We start from the raw sequence: 10084 nt of genomic DNA, 5'->3' as shown, positions 1-10084 counted from the left end.
TATTGGTTTAGTAAAAATACACAGTCATTATTGTAGTAGACATGTAGAAGAATTATAAAAGAAAGGCCTTATGAAATGAGGCCTCGCTTTGCTAAAATTGCCAAAGCTGGTCTGTCATTTCTTCTAAGTGCAGATAACAAGCAATTTGCAAGTTCCCATGTGAAGCTATTTTGAGAATGAGAAGTTTGTTTAACAGACTAATCTATTCTGAGGGTGAAAAACAAATGCACCTGTGTAAACCGTAAGATTCATCCCATGAGAACCCACAAAGGAAAAATGTAAATATCTAGGGAGAGAAAATTTAATAGACATATACAATAGCCCTTACAGACCAATGAACTGAGTTGCACTGGATTGCTGACCAATTAGGTTTAACACAGTGCCTTCTGATGTTTCCAATAAATATGAGCTTTGTGAATAAAGAATTGGCTTTCTGCATGAAGAAAATAGAGTTTTGGCTGATTTATTCCAACAATTATTGCAATATGCCGTTGGAATTTATAAATGCTTTGAGGTCATCTTGTATATAGCAGATGTGAGAATCCCGTGCATTTTAAGTACACATTGGTATATCTGTGGTCAATAAAGAGTCTGGAACAGCATTAAAGCTGACTTTCCTGTGGCACTGCCATCATCTCTGTAAATGCAGATGTGCAGATGTCTCCTCAGACAATTTGCAGGAATCATGAATGACAGTCACTTTTATTTTAATATGTAGGTTTACTTGTACAATTTTCATCACAATTCATTCTTCATGTTAGATAGTTTACTCAGTCTAAGCTACTATAATAAAAGGTAAAAAAGAGTTAGAAATCCCAAAAATGTAGTCAATGCCGTTGGTCTTTTCCTGGTCTGTGTGTGAAGTGTGTCATTGCTAAGGAGATTCAGTGCTAGCAGAGGGTACTGCAGATATGGGTACAATGGAGTTGTCTTAGGTTGCAATGCAAGATGTAACCAGAAGTATGTATTCTAGCACCATCTGTTAAAACCAGGTGGGGCAGTTTTCTTTATTTCTTTCACACCCATCCTCCCTCCAGGAGATATCTTCTGTTAATGGCACATTGAGTACCACTGCATAACTGATAAAATTACATCATCCCATTATGAGATGCTCCACCCAGGGGGAGGAGCCAGCCATTCCTACCTAGATAAAAACTGGTATTTGGAACATCAAAGCAGCCTTTTTCCACTGGATTCCAGAGGAAGACCAGGCTCATATTCATCATCACTGGACCTTCAGAGGAAAACTACACTCTTCTACAGGACCCCTGCTTTAATAGAACCACAACTGTCACTCCAAGAGGACTGCAGCCACCATTTAATTGGACTGCTACCAACACCCTGACTGACTGGCTGTCAGGTTGTATTCTGACTCTGTTAGTGGTTTTTTGTATTACTGCATTTTAATTTTAATTTTCATAATAAAGAACTGTTATTCCTATTCCCGTATCTTTGCCTGGGAGCGTCTTAATATGGTCACAATGGAAATAGGCTAATGGTACTTAAGATACTGCACTAGTATGAAATGTGACATTTTTCACTAATGCCCCAAAAATGTTTGAAGTCCACAACATCAGCTTCAATCAGATTGAGACTGCCAAACCAATACTAGATTCTTTTGCTAGAAGTGTCAGCTTTCTGTACTATGATACCCAGCAGTCTACCCAGTTAGTTTTCTCTGCAGTGAAGTTGATTATACTGAAATAATGGAAATATGGCTCTAATAGTTCAGACTAATTTTTTAAAGCACAGCTCAGTAACTGAACTCCACCTTGCCATGGGGTGTGTAGAAAGATTGGTTTTCAAACATGCCATGTGATATTGGAACCAGTTATGCTCAAAAGCCAGGATTGCTTGTGGGAGCTCTGGTGTGCTCTGGGGTAGCCAAAAGGCAGCTGTGTTCTGACCATGTAATCACAAGGCTACAACAGAGACTGAAATATTACTCAAGCCATTTGGGAGCTTCTTCAGTTTCCCTCTTCTCCACAGACTTGGGCTCTGCAGGCTTCCTTTGTTTTATTAGTACATCTTTACTGTTTAAAGGCAACATATCTTGGGAAAGAGTAGGGATCATATTATTTTTAGCACATGGATAAATATACCAAAAAAGAAAACTCAGTCATACAAACCTAGCATTTACAAGAGTTATCTGGATTAGAACCACCCATAAACTACCTATGACTTGTTGAAAGGACCTGAAACTAACAAACCGTCACAAATAGCATTGTGCGTCCTACAGGTCATGGTGAGATATTTAATTCTGAGATCAATGAGAATTAAACAAAATCTGCCAAATGTTTTCATTAAATACTCAAAAATTTTCAAGTAAAAAATTAACTAGATTTTTTTAACATTTATTTTCTGCATGGTGCATTTAAAAATAAAGCCCATTTTCATTCTTTCAAATTGAAATACATTCTGGGACCTGCACAAAAACTGGCACCAGGGTACATACAGCCCTGTGGGTCTAAGATAAGAGCTGGTTAAGTTCTTTCTAAACAGGAGACAGAGTTGAAGTTGGGGAGTGTTGAAGAAACTCAATTCCCCTTTCTTTTTTCCCCTTAAATGTTGTACATTTTAAGCATTAAAAAAAAATCTTTATAATTCTAATAAAGATCTGTGATTACAGCTATTCATCTTTATTTCAAAGAGATGATTTTTCAGTTGCAAGGGTCACATGTTAAGAAGTTTTTGGGAGTTTTTTTTTGTAGTACAGTCAGCACAACAAACACTATGGTTTGAGATCCATCTGTAAATAAAGGCTATCCCCACTGCTAGCTGGGGGATCAGCTTTAGTCAAAGGTTTCCTGTAAACAGAATATCCACATAAGCTCAAACTACCCAGAGAAGAAAGTGTAGGGTAATGTGGAAGTCATGACAAGTATTCTTGGCAAATTGCGATGTATGTAGCAACAACTGCAGGTTATTCACAGCTGCTGAGAGCGCCCCTGAAAGAAGCCTGCTGTACAGGTGCTAGATTTGGATTTAAGAAACAGGCTGTACAGTATCAAACTATATAAAAAGCTTAAAAACCACAATGAGAGTATATTTAAAAAATTTTCTTCTATATTGTAAAAATTTTTAAATTAGGTCCAAACCACCATTAAAAAAGGTATGAAATGTGCAGTTTTGCAAGTGGAAACAAGGGACACAAGAAAGATTCCACAGGGGTTAATTAGAGTTGCTTTGTGATTTTTTTTTTCCAGTACCTTCATATACCCAGTAATCACACAGACCTCAGAGCAGGTCTTTTCAGGCAAGTAGGACATCTGAAAGTAGCTGAAAGTGTCATCACTGATTTCAGTAGGGAAGATTGGCTGCAACAAGGAGTAAAAAGCAATTTTAAGAGACAAATGTACAGTACAATCTATTTATGTAAATACTTGGAAAACTCAGGAACAAAATTGTTTCCTAAGTACAGAGCTGTGAAATCAGTGTGCCATATGGAGCTATAATATATGGCAGAATATTTTAAAATCCTAAACATTCTTGAAAGAAAACTGTTGTAAAAGCCTGCATCTAGAATAAAATGACTACTCACTTGTGTTTTAACTGAAAGCTGCAAAGATATTTCCAAATGTACTAAAATTAATATAACTTGATATTGTTAAAAGGCAGTAACCCTTTTCACTTATGTCTCACAAAGCATAGAGTGTGGTAATGATAATTAATTAAAGGCAAGTGAAACAGATGGCTGTAACATAATTCATGAGTCTTAACTGGCACTTAACACTAACTCTACTTTCGATTTGACAAATACAATAAGACACCTATGTTGACATACACATGGTGCACTTTACTACTTTTATTTATGCAAGTGAGGTATTAAAATTGTCTTGAAAAGCAGACACCTAAAGAAGAGAAAATGGTATGAAGAAGAGAATAGTAGTCATTGCTTTCAGCGTTCAATGATTAGTAGTTGTAGGGTTTCTTCTTCCAACATCCTATCTTATAATTTCCATGCAAAGTCTCCGTCTTACTCCTCCACTAGATAGGTAGCTTGGGAAGATTGGAGGAAGTCCACCACTTTTTCAGTAAGAATTAATTATGAAGACTGGTTTTGTTTTTTGAAATGATGTATAATAAGCTAAAAGTGTGTGCATCTCACACGCTGAGTATGGTACACTTTTAATATATACACTGTCATTGTACATAAGCATTTTCTATGTACACTGATACCACCTTCAGCAGGAAGTTAAAAGTCAATAGATAATGAACCTTGTGCTGTATCTTCCCTTCCTCTGACATAAATTTCACATGGAATCTCCTCCATCACCCTGTCTTCTATCACTTGCTCAGGGCAGTCGTGAGCTTGCTTGAAAGTGTAAGTGCTTTTCTTGAATGTGCTGTTAAAAGTTTTCATGGGCTGGGGCTGCGCAAAGTCATTGCGGAAGGGCAGTTCCATGGAGCTCAGGTTGGTCCTGCTCTGTTTGATACTGGCCTGGGTGCCACAGTGGTGGTCGTGAATGCATCTGGAAGCTGTTGAAGGGCGGCGCAGTTTCTGATAGTTTTCAAGTTCCTCTGATAAATCTGCCAAATCTGCAGAAATTTCTTTGTCCCTTAGTGAGAACAGTTCATAGTGAGGAGGATCAAAAACTTCCTGGAAACCAGTTTTATTGAAGGCAGTCTTGCAAGCCATAACCTTTTTGCGAGGTTGCTTTACCTGCACTAGAATTGAAATGATGAGAAGAACTAAAACTATCCCTGTTGTGATGCCAATGATTGTCCCATGGGTTTTGGTGATTTGTTCAAACAATCCAGTTTTTTTCTTTTCTGCAAAGAAAAAATTATTATGTCAAGACACTTATTAGTTTCTAAACTTTTGATAATTTATTTAAACAAAGCAAAACTGTATTGTGATTGCCATGCAAGTGATAAAATTATTTAATGGGACTGGAGACTAGACCTGTATGTCAATGGGATTTGTCTAATTCCCTGTCATTAGTGGCTACCATATGATAATTTGATAATTCAGTGGCAGGTGCAACTCTGTGAATCAGTGCTTGTTGACTCAGCTGGGATGTGCCATCCATCCTGAACCTTTACAGATAGTCTAAGTTCCTAAATCCATGACCTAAATAGGCTTAAATTAACCTTAAATAGGTTAAATCCAGCTACAGATGATGTTTCTCTTACCATGGTTTGGTCCTGCTGGTAACATTCTCAATGATGTCAGTAGAAGAAAATGTTGATTTTAAATTGTCTAGTTCTTCTTTAAAAGCAAAAGATTATCAGATGTAAGAAAGACTACTGTTTGTTTTCACATCTCTTGGAAATGTAATGGCTATGTCTATTGTATAAGTCTGTTATACCTAATTAATCACAGAGAGCTTTAGCAAAGCTCTATTCCAGTTCTAAGAGTTCAATGATGAAATTACTCAAAAAAAAAAAAAAAAGGTGGAGGGGGAGATACACTAGCCAACCCAAATCATCTGGCAATTTTGGCTGGTACTTCATGTGAAAACACACAAGATGGCAGCATCAGAACAAGATGGTTTTCCATATTTAAAATTCTTATTTGAAGATTAAAGTTTTCCAGTTGCATTTCTGTTCCATTAATGTTCTTGTCCTGAAGGACTGAGAGCATTCTACACTGGAACACTGGCTAGTGGGAGAAAAGCATTTAAGACTATGAAGAAGAAAATGTAGTAGCCTAAATCTTGAATAACATTTTCTATCTGGCTACTGGCATCTAAATATGTGTTATGCACCTAAATACCACACACAGTGCACAGGGAGAGCTATACACCATCATGTGTTATTTGAAACAATCCTTATACTAAGCAGAGACAAGGAGGTGGCTAATAAGAAATTACATTTCTGCTTCAAAGCTTGGAGTTTCCTTTAAGCTACTTTTTACCTTTGAAGTAAAGGAGGATATCTGCCCTTTGTCCTGCCTGTCTTAGATCATAGTGGTGCCATCCATGGTGAGAGGTATGAATTTCACTGCTATGGTACTTCTCCTGTCTGCATCTAGGTTTCTTAATTCTTGGCAGATACTTTAATCAAAAAGGTGTTTTGCAAAAGGCGGTGTCTTCTCCAGTCTCTTAAAATAAATTGCACACAACTCTCTTCTCTATCAATTTTTGTGTTACAGGGCTTAGGCATAAGTAGGTCACAATATGCTCAGATTTATGCAGCTATTGATATGGACTAAATGAGAACTCTGGGTGCCTGCAAGAACTGAGCACAATTGTAAGCAGCTCTCTTTTTAAGGCTAAGAATTGCTTACTTGGTTGCACCAGTCTGCCTTAGCTGGCAATGTGGATCTAGGCTTCAGCTGTCTCTTAATTTCTGCTGTGCAAGTATTACAGCTGAATTTAGACTGCATTCAACATAAAACATGATGGGTTGTTCAGCACCAAATATAGCAATTTACAAATATTGGGAAAGACACAGGTTTTATGGAATTACTCTTTTAAATACTGCAGTAAATGAGTGAAGTGTGGATTCTGGAGGAGAGTCTAGAAAGCACTTGGTAAAGATGGGAAAGAGATGTAGAAATTAAGAGGGAATGCTGAATATTATCAAAGGTAAGGATTGCTCAGAGTAAGCTTAGTTTTATGTTGCAAACTTGGGAGTTATGGACCGGTTTTGTTGACTGGAAAACTTCACAATTTGCCTTACATTAGAATATCTATTAATGGTGTGAATTTCTTTGTTTACCCAAAATGATATTAACAAGTAGAGTTTTTTAATGCTGATTTACTTAAAAAATGCAAGCAGGATTTGTGCATTGAAAATAAATTTTCTTTCAAGACTTTCTATAGAAAGGGTTTTTACCTTTCTGCAGGGTTGGTTTCTCTTTGAAATAGAACACATATTTAAATCTTCTGGAGTTTTGTTCTGGAGTTCAGACCCATAGATGCCATTATATTTGTCAAAGAACCCTAAGCAAAGAAGCTCAAGAGTTTTTGTTCTATTTGTTTCTTTAGCAAGAAAAACTGTTGACCTTAGATTGGTTTTGTTCTAACTTTGACAACTGAGCTGTTCTTGAAGCATGGGAGAATGTCTGTGCTTTAACTGAAAAACAATTTCTTCAAATTACAAGAATTTTTCCTACAAAGCCTGATATTGAAACAAGTTTTTACTGTAGTTGTGATGCTTGAAATAATACTCCCAACCCATGTTCCAAAAGCAGCAATTTACGTGTCTGTATTCCGTGTTTATTTCATGCTCCCTAACAATTCCTCCTTCCTCCCATCCTTTCTCACACCATACATAGCAGTTGAATTTATCCTGAAATAGCCTATGATTTACAACTCTAAACTAATGTTTTAAAGTTATCATTGAGAATTGTTGCTTCTATTTCAACCCTGAGAGAGGCTTTTTGTGCTTGAAATCTTTTCTGTGTTTTTTCAGCTCTTTATTTTTATCTCTAAAAAGTATAACCCATCCCTACAATCCTTGCTTTGTTGAAGTTTAGAAATTGATAGGATGCAGCCTCAAAAATACCAAATTCTAGTTCTTATCAAGCTGGTATCCTTTTAAAATACAGAGTATATGCTGAAGAGGAAGAAATTTAGTTAAAAGCAGTAAGATCAATATTCAGGATGCTTACATGTGTCCTGAGTTAAAATAAAGAATTTGGAACACCTTCCTGAGATAAGTAGAATAGCTGTCTTCAGCATATTTCCAGGAAAAAGACATTTCATTACTTTCTTGAAAGGCAAACTGACCAGCCTAGTTCATAAAGGCTGTGGTTTGCACTATATTCACCTCTGCAGTGATTCTCATCCCAAGGGTATGCACAGTTCTGAATGCCATTGCAGACTAAAGAATTATTGATGCACATGTTGCTATGGCAGAAGAAAGTGTTGCCTGTGCAGGGAGCTGCAGGAGAGAAGAGAAAGAAAACATTCAGAATTTTCAGTAATTGATGCCTTGCAATAAAACTATTAAGTTCCTATATCTGGGGTTTTTAACATGCATTCTTCCTCTCTGTTTCAAACACAATTGCTTCTCTTGCACGACACTATCTGAGGCTTTTCTCTCTCTTCATGTGATTGCTTTCAGCATACCATCAATGCTACAAAACCAATTCTTGCTCCAAAGGGGTAGGTAACAAATACAGACAGTCACAAAACACAGATAATGGAAGAGGCTTTTAGTATGTGTCTTTAAAAACTTAATACTTAAAAATCGCATGCTCGCTATCACTTATATATTTGTTCTGTGGAGCATCTGCTGTGTAGATGTTGTGAAGCAGTCCCTGAACATCTGCATTTTAGAGCCCATTAATATCTTAAGGCAAATCAGATTTTAGCTTGTGGAGGACTGTTTCAGAAATTGCGAGAGATTTCAATAACTAGAGGCATCTAAGTCATTCCTGCTTGTGCATCAAAATCTCCTGAATCCTCCTATTAGAGCTAATGCAGGGATTGAGAGAATAAAGTTTAGCTTTTTGTGTATCTATCTATATGTAGTCAGAAATCTGAAGAAAGAAATTAACTAGAAGTCTGCCCCATATTTTTGTGAGCATTTGTTACAGCTCCTTGGCATAAGAAAAAATATATTAGAAAGCAGTAATAATTCTTTTCAAGGTGTTGTATCATATACACAGGAAATTATTTATAATTCAGGGCAATGGACAAGAAATTGGTTTTCCCTTTTTTTCAGTAATGTGGCATTTTTATAATGGAAATACCTGTTACTAGTAGAGACAATTATATACTAAGCAGCAAAGATGTGTGATAGACATTCTACTATTTGGTTTCACAGAAAGAATGTGTTCTTGAGCAGTCTGGATTCTCTGAAACATAACAGGAAACCCAAAGGGTAGAGCACAGGGAATGACTGCTCCTGAATACTGCATCTGTCATTCTGTTAGGCTTGAAAATCACAATGACAAAATAGGGAGTTATGCCTAAGAAAAAAAGAACATTCAAACCTTTAATTTTGATTTTGCATTCCAAATTACATATGTTTTATCTTCCCGTATCTTACTCCACTGAAGTTAGGTAACCTACACTTACTGGTTTTAAGCTTTTGTATTTGCTGCTTCTGCTTAATCTTGGCAATCTGGCAAGAAGTTCCATACAAGAACTTGCTTTAATTGTAGTGCAAGTATGGATACAGAACATAGTTAGAGTATATTCAAGAACAGTCTATCTGTGTAATCTCAGTGCTTAAAAATGTCACGGTAGCTATCACATCCCTTCCGTGCTCAAGTGAGTTGAGAATTTAATTGCTTGGAGAGTAGATCTAGTCTGAAGAACACAGCTTTAAGACAGGATCACTCTTTCAGAAGGTTGAGATCAGGCCCATTCTGTCAGTTATGCCATAATGTAAACGTATTCCCTTGCTCATTTCCCTGAACAGGTGAATTTTTTTTTAAGTTCCATATTTTTGGATTATGCATTCTGCCGTTGTTTCTCCATCTGCCAGGACAGTCTCTATTTTACATGTTTGTGTAGTGCCTTTAAGTTTTTATGGGCATGGCTTTTGTTCACAGTTCATGAAGATGGAACAAATGGACTTACTTGTCTTTTGTCTATTATTTGGGGAGTTTGTCCAGCCTAGGACTTCAAGGACATAGCTGGACTATTCTCGTAACAGCTGTCCAAAAGTGGTGCAATGCTCACAGTGCTCTTTGTATCCAGCATTACTCATCTATTGAATCAAGCCAGGAATCAAGTACATTGATTTTTCACATTGCTGTTAGCTGAATAACTTAGTCAAATCTGCAGCAGTGCTAGGTGTGTGTTAGGCGACTGTCACTCACTATTAGTTCATTTATGGAAACCTTTCCAGAAATATTGATCGTTTTCATGGTTGGCTTCATATAATTACAAATCATTAGCAAGGTAGAAGAGAAAGATATCTTAACAATCTGAAAATAAGATAAGCTCAGAATCACTTTTTTCAGTTAGAAAAAATTGCTTATGACTAGATTATATAAAAAAACTTGAAACACTTTTCAGCCACATACTTTTTAATAACCCTATCTAAGAAAGGCAGTATCTCAAGTAAATAACAATAACCACATACCTTTGCAGATGTTCTTTTGCCGTGACTTTTGAGTTGCTTTAGACTCATAAATTTGGAAAGTTATCTACCTTTAGGAGTATTTAGTGTTTCAACC

At 36.6% G+C, this 10084-nt stretch overlaps 1 protein-coding gene across 1 annotated transcript in view; it reads right to left on the bottom strand.

Moving 5' to 3' along the window:
* Positions 1 to 680: 680 nt before the first annotated feature.
* Positions 681 to 10084, bottom strand: part of NETO2 (neuropilin and tolloid like 2) — a 31371-nt gene continuing 21967 nt past the window's right edge. The window contains exons 8-9 of the mRNA XM_056500542.1: positions 7720 to 7833; positions 681 to 4773 (exon numbers count right to left, since the gene is read on the bottom strand). Coding sequence (XP_056356517.1) covers positions 4196 to 4773; positions 7720 to 7833 — 692 coding nt within the window. The 3' untranslated portion in view covers positions 681 to 4195. The remainder of the gene's footprint in view (positions 4774 to 7719; positions 7834 to 10084) is intronic.

Source organism: Oenanthe melanoleuca, chromosome 11, assembly GCF_029582105.1.
Source record: "Oenanthe melanoleuca isolate GR-GAL-2019-014 chromosome 11, OMel1.0, whole genome shotgun sequence".
Lineage (NCBI taxonomy): Eukaryota > Metazoa > Chordata > Aves > Passeriformes > Muscicapidae > Oenanthe > Oenanthe melanoleuca.
Note: the sequence above shows the minus strand (reverse complement) of the source record. Positions and strands in the feature narration are given on the sequence as shown.